Source organism: Sturnira hondurensis, unplaced genomic scaffold, assembly GCF_014824575.4.
Source record: "Sturnira hondurensis isolate 20B ecotype Veracruz unplaced genomic scaffold, ASM1482457v3 Scaffold0020237, whole genome shotgun sequence".
In the NCBI taxonomy this organism is placed as follows: Eukaryota; Metazoa; Chordata; class Mammalia; order Chiroptera; family Phyllostomidae; genus Sturnira; species Sturnira hondurensis.
The window spans coordinates 8821835-8848601 of record NW_028092868.1 but is presented as its reverse complement, the minus strand read 5'-3'; the positions used below and the strand labels follow the sequence as shown (position 1 = coordinate 8848601).

The 26767-nt window shown below is 46.3% G+C and overlaps 1 protein-coding gene across 5 annotated transcripts in view; it reads left to right on the top strand.

Moving 5' to 3' along the window:
* Nucleotides 1-26767, top strand: part of COL4A4 (collagen type IV alpha 4 chain) — a 106394-nt gene that overhangs the window by 15506 nt on the left and 64121 nt on the right. For all 5 annotated transcript variants that reach the window (XM_037029271.1, XM_037029272.1, XM_037029270.1 and 2 more), the window contains exons 4-13: nucleotides 3657-3734; nucleotides 16097-16231; nucleotides 17004-17048; nucleotides 17735-17851; nucleotides 20457-20525; nucleotides 23065-23100; nucleotides 24515-24577; nucleotides 24907-24942; nucleotides 25155-25196; nucleotides 26008-26088. In XM_037029271.1, the coding sequence (XP_036885166.1) occupies nucleotides 3657-3734; nucleotides 16097-16231; nucleotides 17004-17048; nucleotides 17735-17851; nucleotides 20457-20525; nucleotides 23065-23100; nucleotides 24515-24577; nucleotides 24907-24942; nucleotides 25155-25196; nucleotides 26008-26088 (702 nt within the window). The remainder of the gene's footprint in view (nucleotides 1-3656; nucleotides 3735-16096; nucleotides 16232-17003; nucleotides 17049-17734; nucleotides 17852-20456; nucleotides 20526-23064; nucleotides 23101-24514; nucleotides 24578-24906; nucleotides 24943-25154; nucleotides 25197-26007; nucleotides 26089-26767) is intronic.

Genomic DNA, 26767 nt, shown 5'->3' with positions numbered 1-26767 from the left:
TTTCTACGATGCCATGGTCTTTTATCATAGGTCTTTTCAAAGCAAATCCAATGGGAAGCTTCTGTTCTCCTCTTCCTACCAGTCAGGAGTAGAAGGCATTTGTGTTCAGAAATGAGATGCCTTGGTTCTTGACTCTCACAATGATTAATCTCAATTTATCCAAGACTCAGTTTTCTCCTGATTAAAGTAAGGGTGGTAAGACTTGCTCAGCTTAGTTCACATGCCTTTGAGAACATCACCAGAACTAATAAATGGAAACACACTGAAGTGTATATGTGTGGATTTTCTACTGTTTCTCTTACTTGGTACTTCTAAGCTTATTTTTGTATTTTTTTAAGTTATGAAAGTTTTCAGAGTCCTGAATTTCACTTCCTTTGTTCTTACGTTCCATGTGAGTGAATTTGATTCCTGACCTAGACTGCCCTGAACTAAATTGTCCTGAACTCTCCCACCAGCCTGCGTGCACAAGAGATTCTAGAGTTCTCACGGAGAGTGCGTATACTATTGTTGGGTTTTAAATGTAGAGATATAAATTGCTGCCGTATCTTCGGGAGGTACTCTGTCCTTCAGGATTTTAAGTTCACATACCTGTTGACACAGGACTTGCTCTTTTTTGGAATTTATCATACATATTTATACTGATGTGTGCATACAGACAAATGTACAAGAAGGGTACTGTTCAGGCAGTGAGATAGCTAAATGTCCATCGCTAAGGACTAATTATGCAAGTGAGAGTATTTTGTCTGATGGATAGCCAAATGGATTATTTTGGCATGATTTTGAAGTCATCTGATTAAGTGAAAAGAGCAAAACATAGGGAAATACACCATTTTGGTAAAAATAAACCAAAATCACCAAAAAGTGTGCGTGTCTGTGTGTGTGTGCAGTGATTACGCGAATGTGCTTGTAAACACCCAGACACCAATTTGAAGAGATTGATCACTTCTAGGTGAGGGAATGGGGGGCCAAGGTGAAAGAGAAAATGTCTTTTCTCTTTGTACTTGTGCACTATTTGACTTTTTAAAAAATCACGTGCACGTTATTTATTTTTCAAAAAATAGAAGTACACATTTAATAATAATCACTTGCTTTCTTGAACTTTCTATGCAATAAATACTCATTTAAAAGTATCTATGATACAGTGGACAGTGACATTTCCTTCTTTCTCTTTGAAGAGGGGAGCCTTGGTTTCAGAGACAGTCAGTGTGTCCCCAGGGAATGCGGTTTGCCCTTTGAATGCTGACTTGTCTGAGACATGGTCTTCATCTTCTTTCAATGGGTTTCTGCAATCAGCGTTTGAGGTATAGCTCCTTCCTCTCTCAGTGCCTCCTCCTGTTCCAATGATGTTTATGGCGATACATCTAATGGGTAGGAGCTTTGAAGGGACTAAAATCACTTCTTGCTTTTTTATTTTATTGGTTCAAGTCAAAATTTTATAGACAACCATTTCTGTCTCTTTATTAAGATCCGATGATCTATTTTAAACTGATTGTTCTCTGAAATGTAATTTTGCTACAAACATCTTAGCAATGTTTGGCACAATTAAGTAAAAAAAAAAACAAACCCCAAAATAACAAACTTCCCTTTATTACGAAGCCATCTAATCAGCTGACCCTCTTTCCCCCTGGTGGTTTTGATATCTCACTGAGCACGTAGTAATGAACCCAACCTTGAATGAACCCAACCGTGCAGACTAGTTAGTTTAGGTGTTTTCATGCTGTCCTGACCTGGCCCTGGGCATTTATTTAATTTTTTTTTTTTTTTACCTAGTCTGGTTTCTGAACTTAATGTTTCTGCATCACATGTAACAATGTTAATCAAACTTCAAGAGGCACATATTTCTGAAACTTCCACTGCATTTTTTAACTTAAATTACCTAAGTGCTTGGCTCTTGTCAAGATCTAAATTCTTCTATACTTTCAGTGACATATTAAGAGTTTTGTTTATAAAGATTTTTTTATTAATGCTTAATGTAAAGATATTTTCTGTGGGGTTGTTTCTGAGCATATTTTTCCTGGAAAAAAAAGGTCTAAATTATGTAATCGAAAAGGAAAGAAGCTGAGTAGCCCCCTTTCCCTCCCATATATATCTATCTATGTATGTTTATATATGTACCCTATATGTGTATATATTCGTATGTACATATGTATTCACATACATTCACATACATACCCACATACCCGCATAGGTATGGATGCATACATACCTGCAACTTCTATCAGAACTATAATATTGGTTTAACCGTTTCATGTTTCCGCATTATACATTGTCGTGAAGCAGTGATTTTCAGCCTTTGTGCGTGTGCCGTAAAATAGAATTTTACAAATTCTATTGCAAGAATTTGTAAAACATGCAATACCTGACTATTTAGTTGGTGGCCCTGACTTCTTTTCCCTCAGACTGTCAAATAAAAATGACAATAGCTAATACAACGATAGCCATCAGGTGTGAATGAATCACAATTATTGTGATTTTATTTGTCAGATTGGCAAAAAATACAGTGACTTTTTGGTGTGCTGCGGAAGTTTGTAATTATATGGGCTAGGAAATGAAAAAGGTTGCAGATCGCTGGTCTAAAGACAAGCTTACAGCCTTGCATTTAAGAAGAATTACCAGTTCTAGGTGTGTGTGGTTAATACACGCATGTTGCAGTGAGAGCTGACCGGGCAAGGTCCTGCCTTTCTGACACTTCTGTGAACGCCCTTAGCTCCTAGCACCTGGGGCTGGTTTTGGCCTGTCTGTGTCCAGAGCCTCAGCCCCAGTCTGTAACTGAATTCTCAGAGCTCATTTCACTGCACCTTGGAGGCTGTTTGTCATTAAGGAATCCACCTATGAAACAGTCACTCTGTTACTGTACTTTTGCATTGAAATGACTGATACTCTGGATATAGACGATGAGTATTTGTGAGAACAAGGGACTGACTTTTCCTAAATTAGTGTGTGTGAGCTTGTGTGCACACGTGTTTTCGGAGGGAGCATTAAAGTTAAGAAAATATGTGAGCATAGAGTGATTTTTAAAGAGAGTGTTGAAGACAAGTTAGCTATGAGTGGGAAAAGGGCCCAAGTTATTTACGTTCAGAAGCTTCCTGGTTGAGAAACACCACAGAGGAACCATCGTGGAGTATCAGCAGGTTGTAGGAAGAACAATTTTAACCCCAAGTGGAAAGCTTTTCCCACAGCGTTGTTATAAGAGGGACTCGATGGGGGGAGGGAGACACACCCCTTGGAGGTAAAGGGAAAAAAATCCCAGATTTATTATTTAAATTAGAGACCATGTGAGCTTATGAATTTCCTAACTGCATAGTTGACACTCAGATTGTTCCATTCAGTAAATGAATCTTACCAGGCGAGAGAAATGCAGAAGGTTCTGGTGAGGGCACAGTGGCTTCAGAGCCTCTTCACAATCCTAGCTTACGTGACTTACTGTAGTTCACACACACACTCACTCTTGCTCACAAATCATCAACCCTCTTAATTACCACACCACAAGGAAAATTCTTTGCCTTCTTAAATACGAATAGTAATCTCTTCTTTTCATGGATGCAAAGGTAAAGTGAACTGTGGCGTTCTCATGACCGAGGCAAACCAAGAGGGCCTGGTACTGTCCAGCTGAGGGATGGATTCCCCTAAACTGAGTCCGATGCTTCCCTTTCCAGAGCGGAAAGAAGTTCCCTGGTCCTTGTGGAGGAAGAGATTGCTCCGCTTGCCAGTGCGTCCCTGAGAAGGGGTCTCGGGTGAGTGATCCAAACACCACATGGAGGTGGGGATGGGGTGGGGTGGGGTGGGGAGGAGGGGTGACAGGGATGGGGAGTTGCTAATGGAAGGGAATGAACTTCCAGTTGAGCCACAGGAGTGAGCCCTGGGGATGGGTCTCTGCACAGCATTCTGCCCCTAGTCGGTAGTAATGTATTGTTCCGTTAAGCGTTTGTTGAGAGGGTTAACCTCATATAAAGTGTTCTTAACACAATAAAACTTTTAAAAAATCAACATGGACAGCATACTGGATTTGGAGCCATTGGGAATATTTGATTTTAAGTAGCCCCAGATTCTTAGCATGTTCTGGTAGTCACCAGTGTTTGCCACTTTTAAAATCAAAGTTCGCCCTGGCTGGTGTAGCTCAGTGGGTTGAGTGAGGGCCGCGAACCAAAAGGTGGCTGGTTCTATTCCCAGTCAGGGCACATGCCTGGGTTGCGGGCCAGGTCCCCCCTGGTGGGGGCCACATGAGAGGCAACCACACACTGATGTTTCTCTCCCTCTCTTTCTTTTTCCCTTCCCCTCTCTCTAAAAATAAATAAAATCTTTAAAAAATAAAATCAAAGTTCTGTACATTCTGATCTGTCCCAAGAGGATTAGACCACGTGTTGGACTTAGTGGACAGTCTGGGAAGCAGTGCTTGCCCAGTGTTTTGTACGCCAGCTCTGCTAATTGCCGGACGCAGGGAGGTCCAGCACTGAGGGAGACAAGCTGGGTTGCCCTCTCAATGCTCAATTTGCATATCAGCATTTAAAAGGCTCTGGGAAGTACCACCATGAGCTGTTTTTTTTTTTTTTTTAAATCTGGATAGTACTATTGAAGTTGAGGTTTTTAAAAAAATTTTAATTTTTTTAGAGAGAGGGGAAAGGAGGGAGAAAAAGGGCAAGAGAAACATCACTGTGGGGCTGCCTTTCACATGCCCCCCAACCACTGACATGGCCCCAAACCCAGGCATGTACCCTGGCTGGGAGTTGAACCAGCAACCCTTTAGTTTGCAGGCCAGCACTCAATTGACTGAGCCACACCAGCCAGGGCAACAGCCCATTTTCTTACAGCTGACGTATAATATTGCATCAGCTTCAGGTGCACAGCACAGTGGCCGACAATTACATGCAACTTACGAAGTGGTCACCCAGATACGTGCAGCAGCCCTCTGGTGGAACACATGGGTATTGCAATAGCATTGTCTGTGTTCCTTAGGCTGGACTTCACACCCTCCTGACCACTTTAATGATTGGAAATTCGTACTTCATGACATCATTTAAAAACAAAAGGCACAGACCTCCAGTTATCAAGTCCTGGAGCTGTAACGTTCAGCATGATGACGAGTTCACACCACCGCGTTCTGCATTTGGAAGCTGCTAACAAAACAGATCTTAAAAGTTCTCCTCACTAGAAAAGTGTTGGCAGCCATGTGTGGTGATGGCTGTCACCTGGACTTATTGGGGTGACCATTTTGTAATATACACAAAAAACAAATCATTGTGTTGTATACCTGCGTCTAATATCATGTTTTATGTCAATTAATCTCATTTTTCTAAAACGATGGATGCTAAAACCAAGCAATCCGAGAAATGCTTTAGCTTTTTCCACGTAAATATATACATTATTCAGGGGGAAAAAAGTCTGGCTGTTGTGTTAGGCTGTTAATGTAAACATATTAAGATTGTGGAAACGAAAGAGAAAAAAATCAGCGCAGCTGAATTTGAAGACTTTCTGAGCCTGAGACCCAAGAAATAGGGATTGGTCAGCTCTGTGGTAAACGAGGCTGAGAGTTGTTTTCACAGGGTCGAAATGGGTGGAGGAGGGAGTTACTGGTTCCGCTGGGTAGAGGCCAGGGATGCTGATCGCCATCCTTGCATGCACAGGACAGTCCCCACACTGAAGACTTATCTGTCCCCAGCTACCATAGTGCCAAGGCTGAGGAACCCTGCCCCAATCCCACAACAGCTTGCGAAGCCACTGCGAGTATTATTTCCATCTGTCGATACACAGAACAGAGTTTCCAAGAATTTTTCACAGCCTGCTAGTCCGTGGAGGAAGCAGGAAGCACACCTAGGTATCTGGCTTCCACCCCGCCGTTGCCCCAGGGTCAATGAGAAGATGATTGTGCACAGGTTCAAACATGAGTTTTAGCATAACTTCGGGAATGCAGGTGGACACTTGGATCTGCCCAAGGCTTGGTTTTTTAATATTTGTACTATGCATCCTTTCTTCTCTGTTTTCTTGGGCTGTTCAGCAATCAGTAATTGCATATGTAGAGGGTATACTTTGTGGGCACACTTTGTGTCCTATAAGAGAGTGATTGGCCCCTGGGTTAGGAGAGCTCATGGGGTCGGGGAGTGGGTGGGGAGGCTGCACTCTGCTGTCTGCATCCCTGATTCTGGGTGGTCGGGGATTGCTGTGTGCGGAACACCGATCGCCCTCTGCCCTTCCTGAGACAGATGGGTCCCGTGGGAAGGATGCGAGTTCATGTGGGTGTTTTCCAGCTGGGAATCTGGGAGCATGGCTCGTGCGTTACTGGAGGTGGTTTGGGAGGCAGGCACTGCCGTTTGTCAGCAGCCAGCGACTCGCATACCATCTCTCGAACCGCATTGACAACTCAAGGTGAACTATAAAACTAGGAATATAATGAATTCAGGAAACCTGAGCATCTGTTGGAGGCAGCACAGCCCCTTAGCAGCACAGCCAGGCATTCATTCCTAAGAAAGAAATGATGTTCTCTCCCATGGCTTAATGTCTGAGTGAGCAGTTTGTTCAAGCCCCAAATCAAAACTGCTGTGTCTAAAGCAATTGTTGGGAAGCCAGGCTGCCCCACACCCTGGAATGACTGAGGCTAGGGTTTTAACTGGACGCTGAAGCTCCAGTTTGATGTGGAGTTGGGACAGGTCCAAGGGCAGCTCCCCCAGTGCCAACAGAATGAAGTTCAGTGTCACCAGTGTACGGCTGGGGGCCCACAGTCTAGCCTCAATGTGTGTTTTCGTCAGTAATCACTGTGACGTCCCCTTTGACCCTCTCCGGCTGCAGGGCCCTCACTCTCCCCCGAATGTCGTCTGAATCTCCCCACTTCTCTGGCCCTTTCTGGAAACCTCTGCACTTTCAGTCTGCGTCTGTCTCTCCTGCCCTCCTCAAAGGAGCTCCGTGTAGACGCCACCCCCTGAAGCCTCCTGCCATTCCAGGAGGCTGGTGGCCAGGCTGCAGTGCGCATCTAGGGACACCTGTCGTATCCCAGAGAAGGGGAATGGAACTAGTGGGGAGCATCTTTCTCAGCCGTCTCCCACCCGTGCCCCCCCAGCCTTTAAATCTGCTATTAAACGGGTCATCACTCAAAGTCCAACCCCCACCGTGAATTTCAGAGGTAGGGTCAGAAACAAGCACTTGGAGCAGCAGCAACAAACATGACCATGGCTGCACCTGGGCCTCCCAAGGGTTCAGTGGCCTCCCGGAAAAACCTGGATGCTGAGGCGGAGACCGAGGCTTAACCCTCTGTGCCCGAGGGCGGCCGTGTCCCCCCAGCTCCGGCAGCCTGTGGTCCTGTGACAGGGAGTGTGGCTTCCATGCTCGCCAGCTGCGTACTTGGCTTCCCAACACATCCTGTGACTGTTGTAATGTTTCCCCACACTTGGTGACAATCCCTCTTCAAGGAGGTGATGAGGTGGCTTTGGGAAGGATTTTAAATTACTCATGATCAGTTTCAGGGGAGGAAACTTGCATGTTTTTGATGGTTGTCTCCCTGCAGGAAAAATTATGCGTCTTTAATGGACTAGAATGGGGCCTTTGATAAGTTCCGCTTTAGTGACTAGTGTGGTAATGATGTTTTATGATAGTATTTTTAGAATATATTTTTATTGTCTCTATTCAAAAGAGTATCGCAACTGTTAAGTCGACACAACTTTATAATTTCGTGGTTTTATAGACAAGAAGGTGAAATGGCTTAAAGTTTAAGACCTTAGTTATTTTTGGTGTGAACACTAAAATCACACATTAACAAGTCAGCCATTTCTTTGGCTAAATCACTAAAAAGTGTACAAGTGTTTTTTCGGCAATCTCAATCATTTGTTCCTCATACTTCTACAAGAGCCTGCCTTTCATGGTAAAAATGGAATTTACTTGGGAAATTTGAATTGACGTTAACATTTCCCTATTAAAAGAACACAGTATTCTGCAACCCAGTCTCTGTCACTCACGCAGCTGGGTCCTAGTGCCGTGTGACAAGTGGTTCGGACCCAGTGATTCCGTGTCCCGAAGCCCCCATACGTCAGCTCTGCTGCCATGATGTGAGTGGGTTCCAACGACAGCTGTGATGTTGGCAGATTTGGTCTGTCAGCCACCTCGTAGATGACTTATTCTGCTTTCTCCTTTTTCTTGCCCCCTTTCCTCCAAGAACTAACTCCCCGGCCCTGCCTAAAGTGGCAGACCCAGGTGCCACCAGGGGACAGCAAGTCACTGAATGAGGATGTGACAGTTGACTTTGGCGACCATAGGGAACTGTGTAATTCTTTTGACACGTAAAGTCATCAAAATTCAAAATCCAAAAACAAACCCCCCCCCCAAACAGGGCCCAGCAATTAAACAAATGTCCTGGTTCAATTCAGCGGCCAGTGTACGACTTTGGCGTCGCTTGTTAAAATGCTTCCCCCGACAGTGGTCCTGACCTTGATTTTTGAAGAGTGACAAACCTGAAAAACTGAAGAGCATAAATCTTCAGTTATGGGATTTTTTATTTTTTTTTGCAAGTGCCTGAGGAAGTATTTCTGAGCAGGGCGTGGGCCCCGGGAGGCTGAGGGAGGAGACATGCCTATCATTTTATACTGTTTGGCTTACTAATAATCACAGTGGTAGCAGCAGCAGCTGATAGCTATAAATGGAAGAAGAACTCCGACTCACTGACATGGCTTTCAGTGTGCTGGCGAAACCCTCTCCTTCAATCTAACCCTTTTGGGGAACGAAGGCAAGAAAACAAGCTTCCGTGCTATGGAACATAGCGTATAGTTTTCCCTAAGGGGCCAGGTGTACGGAACCTCCCCCGGGAATCCTAGTTGCTGTGTGGGTCTGAAGGTAGATTTTGGAGTATTTGCCCCTGGCGGTCATCTCATTAAGTTGCCGGTGATTTGCAGCCGAGCCTTTGGCCTCCTCACGTGGAGTTCAACTGCACAGCAGTGACTGCTGATTTCTGTGACCCGGAATGAACCCGGCCCAGGCCAGTGCAGAGCTCAGCAAATGTGGGACTGTGCTGAACTCGAGAGGTTCAAGGTCATTACCAAAGTGGAGGCAGCCTGGTTGGTCAGAAATAAGGGCTGTGTACAGATGCACCCCAAAGCAGCGTGTCTTTGGGAAAATGGGAAGCAGTATTTGTGATGAAGAACGCTCTCTAGTGCAAGGGAACCAGCTGTCAGAATGAGTTCAGAGCTGAATTACAAAGTTTTTAGGAAAGACACGTACCTGGCAGAAGTTAACACCTGGTCGAGTCTGGGCGGTAATAGTATAGTCACAGAACAGACCGGGGGATGGGGCTGAACGATATGAAAGACCCCCTTTTTCTCTGGGGGTTCCTCCCCCATACTAGGTTTACATTGCCCACCACCAGAGGAAAGACATCTCTCAATACCAGAGGAAAGGAAAGGAATGATTATTTGAAAGTTATGCAGACTAAAGTCCTTTAGAACACCCACAAACACACACAGTCCTTCCTTCTCCCCCTGCCCAGTCCGGGGGACCTTATCTCAGGAAAGAAGTAGAAGTCCGTGGTTCAGGCTCCCGGCGCCATCCACGGGGCAAAAAGGGAGCACTTCCAAAGCCGCGTGGTCCTCGAAAAGACCCCTGGTCCCCGAGAGAGACAGCAAATGGTTGCCATGCCTCCGTTTAAATCCCAGCGCCAATCTTCCTCTGCGGCCTCATTTCCGGCTCCGCCCACAATTGGCCACGGCCGCCAGCAACCCGGCAGGTGTGGCCCGGTGCTGTGGAGCTGATCATCTCCAAGCTCTTCTGGACCCCGTTACAAATTCCTATTTGGGGCCCCCTTCTTGGCTGCACCCTGTTACAGTATGGGTATAATAATTTATAGTTTTGATGAGAACATTTCACCTAAAATGACATGGTGTTCTTGAGTGGGATATTGTTATGTTACAGAATCACATGCTTCTGGTTTTGTCATAAAAGACTTTGTAATAAAAAGAGCATTATTTTTGCCGGAACCTGTGTTTCTCCCTTCAAATACCATGTTCAATAAATTGCTAAGAAATCCACGGGGAAAGAGCTGTGTCTCCAAGGTGATCATTGTTTCACTGCTCTGCCCTACAGTCTTCTCTGTCACTCATTCAGCAAACAGCCATTAGCCATGCTGCAGGTGCCAGGCATCTGACGAGCTGCGGGGCCTCGACGGTACCAAAGAAAGTGTCTGTGGCCTGGACCTGAGAGCCCAGCAGGGGAAGCAGAGTCACCCTCCAGCTGTTACTTCTGGGTGCCTGCCTGCGGAGGGCCAGTCATACTCTAGGCATGGGGCAAAGGACAAAGATCCTTGCTCGCTCCCTGGGGGCGTATCTGGTGCCCTAACTTGGTTTCGCACGGGCGCAAGTGTGGGGTGGGATGGGGCAGAGGAGCCACGGGGCTCGGCCTCAGCTCCGACCTGCTGGAGTCAGCGCTCACCCAGCAACAGCCTGGAAGAGGCCTGTCCTGTTAGTTCCTAAGGCTGTCTTAACGAGTGCCACATACTTGGTGGCTTAAAACAGCAGAAATTCATTGACCGTATTTTGCCATGTGTAATGCGCACCCATGTTTTTGGCCCAAACTTTAAGGCAAAAAAAATTTGTTTGGAGGTTTTTAATTTAATTATTTATTTATTCGTATTTAGAGCAAGACCAATCATTGTATTCCAGAGTATTATTTTACATACGGATATTGTGATTGCTTGCTGGAGTTACACGTCTAAGGCATAAGCATAAATAAAAGAGTTAAAATATTCACATAAGTATGGAATTAGCACTACCCATGTATAAGGCACATCCTTATTTTTCCCCTCAAAAATTTGGGCAAAAAGTGCTCTTTATACATGGTAAACTATGGTACTCACAAGATGTAGGGGCAGGAGTCCAAAATCAAGGGCATTGCCATGCTCCTTCCACAGGAAATAGGGGAGAACCGTTTCCTGCCTCTTGTAGCTTCTGGTGGCTGCCCGCATTCCTCAGCTGGTGGCCACATCAGTCAGGTCTCTGCCTTTGTCTTTACACCACCCTCTCCTTTGCGTGTTTGTATCAAATCTTCATCTGTGTCCCTCTTACCAGGATTCAGATGGTGGCATTCTGGGCCCACCTGGATCATCCAGGAGAAACTCTCCTCGAGATCCTCAACGTTATCACATCTGTTGCATGTAAGGCAATGTCCACAGGTTCTGGGGATCGGGGCGTGGACAGGTTTTTTGTGACCACAGTGCAACCCACTGCAAGTGTTTGGGCCGAGAGAACAGCCTCGGCTTGGTCCCTGGAGCGGGAAAGGGACAGGCTGGCACATGGGAGGGACCACAGGTGGTTCCAGAGTTTGGATCGGAGTAGGTGAGGGCATGAGATGGGGCTAGAAAAGCAGATCCAGGTCGTCCTGGGCGATAAGGAAGGCTGTGGGAGACACTATCAGGGAAAACCAAGGTCATGGTGGCTTAGCAAGGGGGTGAGTGCGGAGGTGGGGGAAGTGGGTGGGTGCTGGGAATATTTGGGAGACAGAACTGACAGGGAGGAGGGGTGGACTCTGTGTGGGGCAGTCAGCTGTGGGTGTTAGAGGTGCTGGGGCGGACTCTGGTGAGGCGTGATCAGCTGCCCTCGCAGTGATGTGTGGCTGACCAGTGCATGTGTGTGTGTGTGGGGGCGGGGGGGGGTGGGTAGTGAGCACACATCCGCGAGTACAGAGGTCTGGACTGAGAAGAGAAGTGGAGTGATTATTCAGCGAGGCATGCAATTGACCTTCTGGGATCCGAGGAGCTTGCACAAGAGAAGGTGAGAAGAGGCCGGGGCAGCCTTGTGGAGCTGCAGGGAGAATCGGAGAGGGAACAGCGCGGAGAACAGAAAGAGGAGGAAAACACAGAGAGGGCACAGGGCGCAGGGCGCAGGGTGCAGGGCGCAGGGCCACTGGGGAGAGACCAGAGCAAGGAGGAAGGTGGGACAGTCAGCTGGCACCTGGCTCTCTGGGAGCCCACCAGGATCCCGCAACGCGGCCTCCTTCGGTGCCCACAGCTGGTGCATGATGTTGGGCTGATATTGTGCCATTTTTAAAACTACTCTTCCACTTGGCCCCAAGCGGGACCTTATTGTTCAGCGGCAAGGCCATGTCTCCTGGTTCTGAGCCGTGTTCTTTCCACTACTGTCCCTTAAGGACACCCCTGAAAATCCCGAGTCAACGCTACTCCAGGCTAAACTGACTGATCGATTCCCTTGTGAACAAGTGAGGGAACCTGGGTGTCCGCCACCACAGTTTACTCTCCTCACACGGTGTAATCTTGGAGTGACACCTTCCGTTATTTCCATAACCCGTCCGATCTCCAGCTGTTTCCCCCCGGTGACGCTGTCTCCCCGGTGACAGGGAAGGACCTGAAGGGGTCCTCCAGTTGGAAGGATTTGCGCCGCAGGAGCCCTTTGGAGAGTGTGAGTGATGTTATCCTGTCACCTAGTGGCCGTATATTTGCATTACAGCCAAGCATTCAAAAAAACAGGAAGGGGGCCGCGGAATGCTGCTTCGTTAGTTTTAATTACAAAAGTCTTTAATTGATTCAGCATTCCATGAGTATGTGTATAATTTATACTGCGCAAGGCAGTGGCCAAGGTTCAAGTAGCAGCGAACGGGGATCCCTGGCCTCAAGAAGTTGACCCTAAGGCATCCGAGCAGTAGTAGACATGAAACAAGAATGAAAAAAAGGTGAGTTCAGGGTTCCAGGGTGGATACGAGGGTTTGTAGGCCAGGGGGGTTGGAATGACTAGGATGGAGAGGGAAGCGGCAACTTTGAAGTCACAGGAAATGGATTCGAATCTCTGCTTCCCCAGGCTTCCTTGTTTGGGGACAGCGTTTGGTCCCCAGGGACAAGCAGATCAGTGGCAGCCCAAAAGTCTGATAGAAGATTTGGTTTTAAAAATGTACATGTTCTCGTATCTGTTGATTTCTTCTACCAAGCTGTGAAATAAAAAGCACTCGATCTTAGTCCTGTTCAAGAAATGTGATCGACGTAGCTGATTCACACGGACAGAATCTGAAAGGAATGCTCTGCCCACCGTGATGGCCTCTGTCCTTTATTTGCACAGCTGGCCCCAGAGCCCGGCGCTGCTGTGGCCACAGAAGGGAGGTGCCTCTACTGGTCTGATGACACAGTGGCTTTTCAGAGGAAAGAAAGATGACCTAGTGGCTTCACATGGCATGCTGTGAAGTGTCCAAGTGTCCAATTGTCATTTCTGGATGCAGGAGATTCATTTTCTGACTCCACTGTCTGTCACGGAAAGCTATAAATCACAGAGGTAATTCTGTGTACACAGTAGGAAAAAAAATCAGGACACCACGTGTGAAAGCCAGTCATTCCACGGGGCGTTTTTTTTGTTGTTGTTGGATTGAATGCAGTGTAGCAATTAATTGTATATCACATTATTGTTTGTGGGTGAAGGGTGTGTGGTTAGGAGCAGAATATTTCTTTAAAAACATTATTTAAAAAATAAAAAACTTCCGTGATTATTTAATGATTCTTTTGTTACAAATATATCTATTACGGGCCTGTTACTTATGCCTGTTTATTCTGAAGTTAATTCTATTACAGTGAGTAAATGAGTAATGCCAACTACCTATCCGTAACTGTAGTTGTTTTTTCCAGACCCCTCCTTTAAATGAGGTAATTTAATGAAATGGAATTATTGTCTACATTGTTATGGATAAATTAATTACTCAAATTTGGCGAGCTAACAATGACTATTTTGAAGATTGGTAGTTGGGAAATTTTCATGAGCAGCTTTCTCACAGATTTAATACTGTTGTATACAGTTTAATGTATTTCTTTAAAATTTTTACCCTTTAATAAAATACCTGTTACTATGAAAAAAATGCACTAAATATCAACCAAACAATGATGTTTTTCAACATCCTTTGAAATGTAGCATTTAGGGTTTTATGGTAGTTTTTCCAATTGCAAAGTACAGGTTGTATTTGCTGTTTAACATGGTTGAAATGAAGGTGTACGAGGCCCCTGTTCTGTTTCAGCAACAAAGGACACAGGCAGAGGTGTGTTCAGGGCTAGTGCTCAGGGCGGGCTGGTGAACTGCTCCCTTTGGGGGGGGGCCCTCCTCCTCCGTCTCATCATCAGGTTTACAAAACCACTTTCAGCCAGGGCTGTGGGGATGGCAGTTCAGAAACACGAGAAAGCAGCTCCTTTTCCTGTCACTAAGACTTCCCTTGAGGTGGGCCGGTGGGGTCTGACCCTATTATTTTGTTAAGTATTTACTATCCTCTGCCTTTCTCACTATCCTGGCCTTGGGCACCTAGCCTCTGCCCTCCAGGAGCTCATGGCCTGGTGGCCGTGCGGTTGGGAGGATGGAGGTGATTGCGGGGACAGGTGAGAAGCGTTATTACAGAGGCATGTTGGAGAGCCATCCAGTTCTGAAGGGTGTGGGGGGCCGACAGGAGATCAGGGAGTCTTCCCATGGCCACCGCGGGCATTGAGACATGACTTGCAGGGATTGGAGGGACACTTCTCGGACAGACCACCGAAGTCTGAGGAGGGACAGAGTTTGCTCAGAAATGGCAGGGAAGTCAGTGTGACAGACCAGGGGCGGGGGAGGAGGCAGGAGATGGGGACGAAGAATTTAATAATGCAAACCACCATCCTTGACTTATGTCCCTGTGGGAGCATTTTAGGTGCTGCTTTCTCAGACCAGGACACATGGCTATCCTAAATCGAGTCATAAAATTCTTGCTCTGTGTTAAACGTTCCTCTCTTTTTCTCTTCTCCATTAGCTCGCTGGGCTTAGCCTTGAGGATCTAAAATGAAACACATTACAGAGATTTATAGGCAGTTAATTGGCTGTCTCTTTCCCACTTACCCTTTTGTGTTCAAACGTGCATTTTGTTGTTCTACACAATACAGCATTCACAAAAGATAATTTAGGAGTTTTCGTATAAATTACATGGAAGATGAAAAGGTAATTCCTAAACTTAACAAAAAAACCAGTTATTTCCTAAGCCTTATATTTAGGAAAAAAGGGAACTTTTAACTTACGGTAGGTAATTAAGTAACTAAGTAAGATTAATTAACGTGGGTAGGAAAGGTCCTCTGAAGCCATTATATATTGTTACTTTCAGACTGTAGTTCAGAATTTGTGCTCGCTCTGGAATAAATTGATTTGCCCTCAAAATGCCCCCGTGTGGCTTGCCCCCACGTAATTATATCCTATACTTTTCTGTTCTTTTATTGTAACACGTTTTTATACATTTAAACTTCCTTGAACATTCTAAGCTTTTAGTATTTTTATGGATGCTCAATGAACAGTCGTGATGATGCTGATAATGACGAAAGGAGCCTGGGACAGAGAAGGGAGCAGTGGCGGGGGCGGGGGCCGGGGGGTGGGGGTGGGGGCGGGGACAGGAGGGTGCTCCTGGGAGGCCAGACTTGCTTCTCCCAGGACAGAAGGAGCGAGGAGACGTGAGGCGGCTCCGAAGGGGCAGTCGCTGAGCGTGAATCCGGTGCACGAGTCCAGCCCAGGCAGCAGGGACTTCGTCGTCTTGCTCCCCCTGCCGGCTCCTGGGGAAACCGAGCTCGTGGAACTTCTACACCTAAAGTAAGAGGTGACCTTTTCATTCAAGGAAAGCCACGTTGCATAGATACAATGTGACACAGGTGGCCTCCTTCACACTTACAAATAAGAAGTGAAGCAGCTACAAGAAGGAATGTGTCCTCCACACGAATCTTGAGCCATTTTAAGTGAACAGAAGTTCTGGCAGCCTCCTCCGCCCATTCCCCTTAGCTTGTGTTGCTAGCATTATGGTAAATTAGACTTGGAGGTTCTTCTTTTTAAGTTCCTGGCTTCCCGAAACGGCACAAGATTGATCCATGTCACTGACCGAAGGAAGATAGTAAGAGAACTATTGTCGGTTTATAGACAAGTGTGTGCACATGCGGTGATTCGAATTTACTGTAATGCTTAAAGTCAGGTTGAACCAGGCAGTGTTGCTGTTTCTTATTTTCGTGATGAATTGATGATTTGTGTTTCTGTACTAGAGTTTCCCTGGTGTCTAATTTTCCAGTCTCCTGTAAGCCCAGGTGACCATGTATTTGCTAAAGACACTACTTACGAATCGGCCCACCTCCCTTTTCGATCTTCCTTCTTAGGGACAACCAGGAGCACCAGGGCCCCAGGGTCCTATTGGACCACCAGGACCTCCGGGACCCGTCGGGATTCCAGGAGAGAAGGGGATGAGAGGGGACAGGGGCCCCCCTGGAGCAGCAGGTGGAAGAGGAGATAAGGTAAACCTCTTCTCGAGGGAAGGGCTCCCAGTAACCTCCTACCGGCACTGCTATTCCAGTTCGTTTTTGTACGCACCGGGAGCACCCACCTGATCACTACAATAAATTAAGTCTAACCCCTTCTTCAGTAACCAGCCCTCCTTCCCTTCCCCCTGTCCAGAGGAGCGTGCGTTTCCAGATCTCTTCTGTGCATGTAGATGCGTGATTATGGCCCGAGGAGTTGTACCTTTCCAGGGTTCCTTAAAAACCTCCCCCTCCCTCCCTCCCTCCCTCCCTTCCCCACCATGTGGCTTAAAGATCATTCCATATCCGTTTGTGTAGACTGAACTTACCCCTCTAAAAACACTGTATAACATGCTGTAGAGTGGGTAGAACTATAGTTTCTCCATTGATGAACACTGGAGACCCTGTCCAAACTTTGTGTAGAGAAGTGTGAGAAAACAGTCCTGTGGGTCACCTGTGTTCACGCTTAAGAATTGGTTTCTCGGTGATAGATATTTCTGAGACGTTGAATTTCCGGCTTACGGGGTGTTGAATATTCTCACTGAATTGGTACTGCTACGTTGGCTTCCTTAGCACAAAAAAACGTTCAGAATGCTGATTCTTAAAGGTTGGCGTTTCGGCTCTTACACAAAATAGATAACAATGACTGCTAAGGGTTTTTGTCTTCTAAAGAAATGAGCATTAATTACTTATGTTTTCAAGTAGATCAATTTGTTAGTCTGATAACTTAGTAACTTTTAACAGTTTGTTATATTGTCTGGAATTTTAGGGTCCGACTGGTGTTCCTGGATTTTCAGGTTTGGATGGTATACCTGTAAGTATCCCTAAATTTTCTCCACCTTTTTTAAAGACAGAAGAAACATTTCTCAAAACCCTTTATGTATCTATATCTATATATAAGTATATAGATAAATTTATAGATATATAACATTCTTTATTCTCTCATGTCAGTGAATAAAAAGACTGCTTGTATTTCAGTTTTGTAGAGTAACTCTTATACCGAAATATATTCCTCAAATAGCAAGGTTTTCAAATAAGTTAGAGAAAAACATTCCAAAATTTTAGCTAGATGTACCTGTCAAGTAGGGTGTTGTGGAAATAGATACACACTCATAACGAAAGTTTTTACTTGCTGGTGAGTTCTGACTTTGGAAATGGGTTTAAGGTTCTCATTTCTAATCTGAAAACCAAATAAAATAAGTAAGATGTATTTTGAGGGCTTTACTATTCATTAGTCTTTCTAAGGATTTAAAGAAAGGTCTCCTTCTCAAATCTCCCAGAATACGCCAAACTGAGTGAGTTTAAAGTAGGGGCATATTAAAATTTTTTTGTTGATTTTGGCTGTGTTGCTCAGCACTTGAGATGGGGAAGGGAGTCTCACAAAATTAAGCACCACGTGAACCACAATGGCCATAATCTGGGTACCCGTATTGCGTAATCTTTGTGTCATAATATTCTCGCAACACACACACGCTTCACTCCTCGTTCTGTTTCCTGCAGGGACACCCAGGGCCTCCTGGACCCAGAGGCAAACCTGGCGTGGATGGCTACAACGGATCCAGAGGCGATCCAGGGTTTCCAGGGGAAGGAGGAGCTCCTGGTCCCAGAGGCCCTCCAGTAAGGCCCAATCAGTAGCTCATCCTGGTGGGGACCTTTCATGAAAGGCTCACGGCGGGGGCAGACTCAGTGTCAAGGAAACAGAGCGAATACCGGTGTGCAGGGCAGGGTGGCTGGCGGGTGCGGGCAGAGAGGGGTGCAGGACCCAGAACACGGGGCCTGGCAGACTGTGGAAGGAGGCTGTATTCCTTTCCAAGCCACATGAAAGCTACGGATGGTTTTAAGGAAGGAATCGAGATGACCTGATTATATACCATTAAGATGCTCCTGGCCGGTGTGACAGGGATCAGGGGGGCCTGTTGGCAAAGCTTATGTTGCTTATCATTCGGGGTTCACTGCAGACCCATGAGTAAATGCCTCTAGGTATTTCCAACAGAAAGGGCCTTCGTACAGGGCATGGACACTGTTTTAAGGGTGGGAGGAGTGGAACTCAGGGGCCGCGATGGGACTGCTGATTTCAAAGGTTCACACTTCCCTGAGACAGCCAGAAGCCAGGAAGCTGCGCTGTCGTCCCCACGTGGGGACACCCACAAGCATGCAGGTGTCTGCCTTGCTGCGTGGCATTGTCTGCAGTACCAGAAACAGGATGTCCCCATACTCTGCCCTCCAGGTTTCCTAAGCGCCTCCCTGAGGTGGAACCGAATTCATAGCCAGCAGCAAAGAGGTCTGGGAAATGTCGTTCTTCACTTTCTAGTGCCCATAATGCAATAGATACACGGAAGGGGATTGGAATGGATGTCCAGAAACCAGTTGACAATATCTAGCACCTGAGAACACTTGACGGCTCTTAGGTATTTTTTCCCTTCAGAATTTTAGACTTTCATTTGAACATAACTTCAGTTAGAAGTACCCTTTCCTCTACCCCTCACATTTCCTTTCTCCCTTTTTTTCTGTTCTCACACAAAGATTGGAGATGATTTGGCCTTCCAGAACTGACTGTCTGTGACTATTTTTCAGCCCTTCCACTTCCCTAATGAAACACCTTTCCGAGTTTCCCTCTAAAAGATGTTCTCACCCTCACCCCCAGAGTCCTCCTGTTTTCCCGTGAGTCTCCCTTTTGCTCCCGACTCTGGTGGGTTTGCTCTGAACGCAGGACTCAGGAGGAATTTCCACACTCACACCTTTCTGGGGCTGTTGCGTAAGCACAATAGCCAGCTTTCATCGTCAGTACTCCGCTTCTCACCCACCAAATGTTTCCACACTTGGCTCAGGCGCAGTCTGGTCAGTGCGTGTTTCCCAGATCTTCCCTTGGGTCCAGCCACACTCTCCTGAGTGCCTGTCCATATTCAGGAGAGCAGCCTGGAGTCCTGCCCGCAGGACCATCGTGGTCCCTTGATGGGGCAGCTCTCTTCCCTTGGACTCACAGGCCAGCAGCCCTCACTGTGTTCTGCAGGGTGAGGCCTGAAGTGGTCACGTGAGCTGAAACTGCACAGAGCGAGCTTAACACACCAGGGAATAAAGAGCACTGTCCCATGTCCTTTAAAATGTGTTGTTAAAACTTTGAAGATGATTTTTTGTCGTTATAAATATGTAGGGAAACTTTAAAAAAAACCGTAATGTTCAGTACCCTGTCATTTAAAACATTAGACACATGGAGAATTAAAGCAAAAACTTATCACATGTAGTTTGAATGGTGCTGGTCTTCTCGTCGTGAAACTCGTAACGTGAAGTGTGTTTTCTGTGCTTTGGCCATCATATTCTTTTCTAAGTTTGGGTCAGCTTCCATGTTGAGAAATATTTCTAAGAGTTTCTTTGAGTGCAATTTTCTCTCTATGTCCCTTTCTCTGGCTCATCTTCATCCTTTTGGTCACAACCACTTCCCTCTTTCTAAGGTCAATACGTTGTCTTAACTAGTTCTTCTGGCTCAGATGACAGCAGGGTCCACGCTCAGTTATTTCTTCTGTTGCTCCATTTACGTTCTCTTTGAACTGCCCTTCCAATGTTACGGTATTTTATTTCCTCACTTCGTTTGCATCCTTGTTGGCTAATTCTCTCTCCGGGATTTGTCCTTATGCCATGATGTTGGATTTATAACTGACATACGGGTTAGCACAACTCTACACTTTGCTGTTCGTGTGGGTGCGTGCGAACTAACAGATGTGCGGTGACCAGTCGTAGACTTTGAAAGGAGTAATGTGATCAGCCGGTGACCGTGCTTCCTGTCTGTTACTTATGAGTGATCTGTGGGCCCATAGACAGCAGTGAAGTTCGTACTGCATGCACTTACTCAGTTAACGCACAGTGGTGCCTGAAATTTGAACCATCAGCTGGAGGACTCGTGCCATGCACCTGAACTGTGGGACTGAAATGCATGCACGGGGGAACTGTGCAAAGCAAGGGCTGCCTGTGTAGGCAATCTAATCAGTTTCTCCAGGAGACTGATGGGGGAACGTGCCGTTAAGCCATTTGTAGGTCCCACTGGAGGCCAAGTCAGGCGCCCTTCTGAGAGGGATTAACCTTGACATCTGTATGACCTCTGTAGGAGCCTGATACGTGAAAAGGGGTAAAATTTTTATGTGGCAACTCAGTATTACTCACATGGAAGATAAAATGCTGAAATAGTAATATGCTTGTCTCATCTTTTAAGTGAATATTTTATTTTCAGGGCCTTCCTGGGGAAATTGGAGAAAAAGGAAATTCCGTGTTCATTTTTGGTGCCATCAAAGGTATGCAGGTAAGCATTGTGGTCATGGTGGGTTTAAAATAAATTTTTTTCAACATAAGAAAACCCATGTAGGAATCACATGGACTGAGGATTCCTCCGGAAGGTCCCCTGAGCACACTGGTGCTCATCATCACCCCGACCCTCTGTGGGCACCGCCCTTCCCGAGAGGAGGCACTTGGCTTCAGTTGTTCTGCTGTAACATTCCTGAACGTCCCAGTGGTTTTTGCAGAGTTGCAACCATACAGTTCTTTCAGGGTTTTGCAACCTTGGCCCTACGGACATTTGGGGCCTGCCGGTCATTTGTGCGCGGGATGACCTGTGAATTGCAAGATGTTAAACAGCATCTCTGGCCACTGCCCCTTAGAAGGCAGTAGCAGCCCCTGTGCACACAGTATCTCAGAATCACCTAATGTCCCCTGGAAAGAAAATTGTTCCCCGTTGAGAAGTACTCACGTATTTGTAATTAAAATGTAATATTAATACCGGTACCCCCGTGTAATAGAAGTCATCGCTAGTGAACGTGTAAACTACGGGGACCTCATAGCACTGTCCTCGGTAAATTAAGTGATTTATGTTTATAGCAGAGAATAACACACGGATGTTTAGAAACACACTCTTGAATGACCACCTCATCTCTGTAATGTGAGTGGCCATGGATAGGCAGAAGGGTAATAGATGAAGAAGAGAGACACGGTACATTTTTAAGACGTGGTCATTTGTTGTCAGGTAGAATATCCTACAACCATTAGGTAGGACTAGTTCTGGATTGCTTCTGCTAGGCCCCAGGTCCCTTGCCACCCGGAGTAGGTACCCCTGAGTGTCAGTCCCTTTAGTGAGCTCACACTATGTGTTTGTGGCATCTGTGCCTGTTTATACTTGTTAGACAGCGACAATGATGCTTTTGTTAAGGGCCTAAAGGATCTATTAGTAAACTCAGTATCAAAAGTGGGGCCACCTCAGGAGCCCACGTGGTGCTTTAGAAGGAAGGAACTGGCCCCTGCTTCCTGCCGTGGCTTTGACCCCGTGACCTCTCTGAGCCGGTTTCCTTGTTTGTAAAAGAAAATTGAAGTGTGACAGCTATCCTGTTTTCTTCTCAGCACTGATGGTCTGCTATAATAATTTATGGTGCAGCATACTGTAAACTGTAACTTGCCGTACATTTTGTTATGGGGAGTATTTTTTATAATTGTGTAAGAGAGAACAGGTCAGGGGGAAGGGAAGGTAGATATAGAGAATTCATCATCTTAAGGAGAAACAGGATTAAAAGCCTTGGAGAAACAATGGTCTTGAGAGCTTATATTCGCTTGACACACAGTTGGATGGTTATTATTTAAAAAATGAAGAATAACACGTGTCGGCAAGTGTGTGGTAAAATTGGAGCCATTGTGCATTGCTGGTGAGAATGTATTTGGTGTAGCTGCTGTGGAAGATGGTATGGCAATTCTTCAAAAAATTAAATGTGTAATTAATGTACAACCCAGGAATTCTACTTCTGGTATATATCCAAAAGCAATGAAGGCAGAGACTAAAAAATAGGTATTTGGATACCCAAGTTCATAGCAGTACTGTTCACAATAGCCAAAAATGGAAGCAACCCACGTGTCCCCTGAGCTGTGCATGGATGAATAGAACGTGGGTTGTACACCCAATGGAACGTCACTCAGTCTTTAAAAACGAGGGGATTCTGACACATGTGACGGCATCGATGGACCTGAGGTCACTGTGCTAAGTGAAATGAGCCAGTCACAGAGGGGCCAGGGTGTGATTCCATTTACAAGAAGTTTCTGGAGTATGCAGATTCATAAAGACAAGAAAGGAGAATGGTTTTTGCCAGGGGCTTGGAGAGGGGGATGGGGAGTTTGTTTTTCAGGGGTACGGTTCACACGGGGGAAGATGGAAAAGCTCCGGAGGTGGACGGTGGTGATGGTTGAACGGTGCAGATACTTAATGCCACAGAACCGCACACTTACAAATAGTGAAGATGCAACTTTTACCTCGTGCATATTTTACTATGTGTTGTATTTTACATTTTTAAAAATGAGCCTGCATTCTAGAGAATGTTCGCCCTTTGATCCTTTCGAGGAGGCGGAGCCTCAGGGCGGAGTCACAGATTGGTAGCTCTGCACAGAGGCGGTGGAGTGTGTTCCCACACAACAATCCCCTCTACATCGACAGCCAGAAGGACGAAAGGAGCAGGGGGCCTGTGAAGGGAGACAGGGTCTGGGGACCGGACCCAAGACAGTGAAACTGATGAGTCAGGACTGTTAGGTTGAGGATTTAGAATACTATAAATTGGAAGATGAAATCTCACCTTGATTCCACGTGTTCACGGCTTCCCCTGTCTCAGCTGATTAGAAGCAGAATCTGGGCCCAGGCCCGGGGGCCCGGGGTCAAGCCACAGAGCCCTCCACACTCGTCTCTTCAACGCTGACAGACTGAACAGCTGCTCGCTAGTCCAGACAACTCCTGTGCGTGTGCCCCTACTCTCACGTCACGTGTGTTTCAGGAAATGATGCTGTTCTTCTAAAGCAATGTGTCGTTATTGCAGGGTGACAGAGGGGACCCAGGACCTCCCGGCGTACCAGTAAGTCTGAGCAGGCATGCGCTTCTGTGTGACCCCAGAGAGCCTACCGGTTTGTATCCCAGCAGGGCCAGCTACAGCATTTGCAGGGCCCACCCAGTGCAAAGTGACAATGTGGGTCCCTTGTTGACGATTAAGACACTCGAGACGGTGACAGCAGAGCATTGAGTCAAGCGGGAAAGCTGGTGCGGCTGCGTGGGTTGCACACCGGGAGGCCAGGCTGTGCGGGGTCTCCACGCGCGTCTGGTGCCCTTTCCCCTTCCGTCTTGTAAGGATCCTTCGGTGTTGCTCAGGGGCATGGAGTCACTTGGTAGTCAGGAAGGGAAGTTTGCCTGCAAACTTCATACATGGGAGGGGGAGCAAATGTCCATTTTAACTTGTTTGTATGGAAAAATAATACAATGATTAATAGATAATAACACAAGAGTAAACTCAGTGTTTTCCACACATACAACCGCAAAACTGCTTTTGCCCCACCCTGTGTATCACGCAGAAACGATTTTGCCTGCTGAATCTGTCCTTGTGTGTGATATTTTAGGTTTTGCCCCATTTTCCTCTCCCTGGAATTGGTAATTCAATGATTAGATTAGCCTTTCTAATTTACCAGTGTTTACAAGATTAGCACTCAGATCAATTTTGCCTCCCAGGGGTGGACCTATAATTTTGCTGGGTAACTTCTGGCTGTAGGCAAGTTGGTTTCCTTACTGCTCTGGAAGCTCCGTTCCACGTAATCCTCGATGTCCCCGTCAAACACGGATTCATCCTCCTAGAGAGGGCAGTTCCGCAGCATAGTCGGAAATCCTGTGACCTGGGCAGAGTCAGGGGGAGAACAGGAAGCCTCTCTCTGCAGTGGTGGCCCGTCCTCCCGAACCTGTGTGTAATTACGCCATAACTTACCCATGACGGAAAATTGTTCGTGGCTGAACCATCTAGGTCTTGAACTAGGGACAGCATTTCTATTCACATGGATCTGATCATCAGAGCATGCTTAAAATGTATGAAGGAGTATAAATACATTCATGTTTTCATATTAATTAAATTAATATTAATGTTTAAGAAGCACCCTGTTGCATAACAAAGTTATAACACATATAGAATTTAGGAGTAGCTAGTAACCAGTTTCTTTGTCCTCTGCTTTTGCTCTTATAAAATTTATTCGTAAGTAAGTAGATTGATCTCTGGCGCTTAATTTAAAACTAAGGTGGGAGTTCGTCGCACCTGCTGGGCCCTCTGGCCACGCTCCTAGCACTGTGCCCACGGCCCAGGTCGGGCTGCTGGGACGATGCTCCAGTGGGCAGACATGCCGGGACTGTGACTTCTTTGGACGTTTATATCCACTTGGCATTACATGCAGCTCTCGCTGTGAACACTGATTACGGTTGGGGGTAACAAATGAACTGAATTGTCTTCTGTTTAGGGATCAAGGGGCGCTAGAGGACCCGTAGGCCCCATGGGCTACCCAGGAGAGCCAGGGGCACCAGTAAGTACAGCCCCACTCACACCCCTCTAAAATCCCAGGCCTAACATCTAAACAAAGCAAGAAAAGCAAAATTTCCATCTTGGGTCAGGCACAGGTGGGGTCTCAGAGAGCGTCACCTGATGAATCAGCTCACCGTGCCCTAGAAGCACGGCCCCCTCCCAGCAGGGGCAAAGCAGGTAACAAGCAGTCCTACCCCACTCTGACAGGGCGACCATCATGGCTGTTTGAAAAGGAAGGGTTTCCTGAAGAGGAGCCTGGAACAACCAACAAAGACACGTTCTGGTTTCTTGACTGATAATGTTATTTGTGTGTTTTTGCTGTTGATTTAGGGACCTCCGGGCCATCCTGGGAGTCCAGGTGTGAAGGTAGGCAGCCACGGGTGAAATATGCCAGTCAAGTGCAGGTACCATGAAATAATGACCACTGATGTTTGTTAGGGTGGTGTCTTTCCTCTCACTACACTTCCCAGAACATTTGGTAAACAAACTCCAAGCAGTTGCTTACCCAGAAGCCCTGCTTGGAATTATTTCTTTATATTCAGAAGCAATTAGATTAACTTATTTTTTTTCTTTCCCAGGGTAATCCTGGCGTGGGAGTAAAGGGGCAAATGGGAGACCCGGTAAGAACCCCCTTGGGCACGGAGGGGCGGATGTTAAAGTTCATGTCCTGCTGCGGTTGTGGGGGCGGTTCATTGCCTCATTGCTGCCTGGTTTTGTGGCTGAGACTTTTTCCTTTGCTGGATTATTAGGGCACCAATACCCTCGACTATAAAGCAACAGTTCTGACCAAATGAGGCACTAAATTCAAGTTAATTTGTGTAATGTTCTTCACCCTAAGCAAAAAGAGACTGAACATTTTTGATAATACATTATATCTGGAGCAGCAATTTTAATGACTGATTTGTTTGTCTCAACTTTATAATTGCCTCAAAACTCCAAATTGCACACATAAATAAAAATATGAATTTCTGGAACCACAGTATTCAGCAACACGCAATCCCCACTCCCTCCCTCTCTCACACCTACAGTCCCTTCCTCCAAAGCCTGAACCTTAGCGAGGATGAGCCAATAGTGTTTCAAAATGGCAGCTCCTCTGGAACAAACCTGAACGTGTAACAGCTGGTGAATAGTTCTTTCAACAACTGCGGGCCAATAGTTCGAAAACTGTGGCATCTACTCTGTCCCAGAGTAGCACTCGTTCTGGGTGTTGATTTTTTAAACTTATCTTAAGCAATAAGTGTGTATTACTTATGGAAAACAATGAATATTTAAAATTACACCATCTATTTGCCATGGTTTTCATTTTAAATCCATGACCCAGGGAATTGTAAGCATTACACCACAATATAGGAATGAGAGTCTTCCTTGTTTTAAATTTTATTTCAAAATAAAGTTCGTATGACATTCCTCTTATCTTGATTTATTTTTAAGGGTGAGGTCGGCCAACAAGGTTCTCCCGGACCCACCCTACTGGTACAGCCGCCGGATTCTAGTCTCTATAAAGGAGAGAAGGTACTTCCCAATCCCCACGCTACTTCGGTAAAGCACGAGACAATAGCATAGCCGATATTGCCTGAGCACGCACGTGTGCCAGCCAGGTACTGGGCACCCACACGTGTCACTGCATGAGTCCCAAAGCAATCATAACAGGTTGGCTCTATTATTAGCCCCATTGTACAGACTTGAAAGGGAGGCTTGAAAAGGCTACCATCATTTTCAGGTTTGCACAGACCTAGTGTGGGCTGCTAAATTGTGCCCCATTTACACCGATTTTGACATGTGGGCTGAAAAGACCCCTGGAAGTCCAGTTGTCCTTTAGATGTTACCTCTGGGCTGAGGTGTTGATAGTTGAAAGGGAAACTGCTGCATAGAGCTGAGCATGTAATTGACTCTTGGCGAAGGTCAGCCCGTCTGTCAGCCTGCAGTGCTGATAATATGGATGCCACACGCAGCTTCTGTGGGTGAATTTCAGTTACTGGGTTAAATTTCACTTTGCTCAAAATGAGACACTCCTCTCAGTGTCTGCCTTCCCAGCGTACATCTGTGACCCTGGCTCCGGGGTCATCCTCCACCTGTGGCCCCACGACCCCACACCATTACACCTCCCACACAGAAGCAGCCTGTACAGTGTCAGGTTCGTAAGTGCACTTGGATCTTAGTTGCTAATGAGCCACAGTTGCAGAGGAATCTC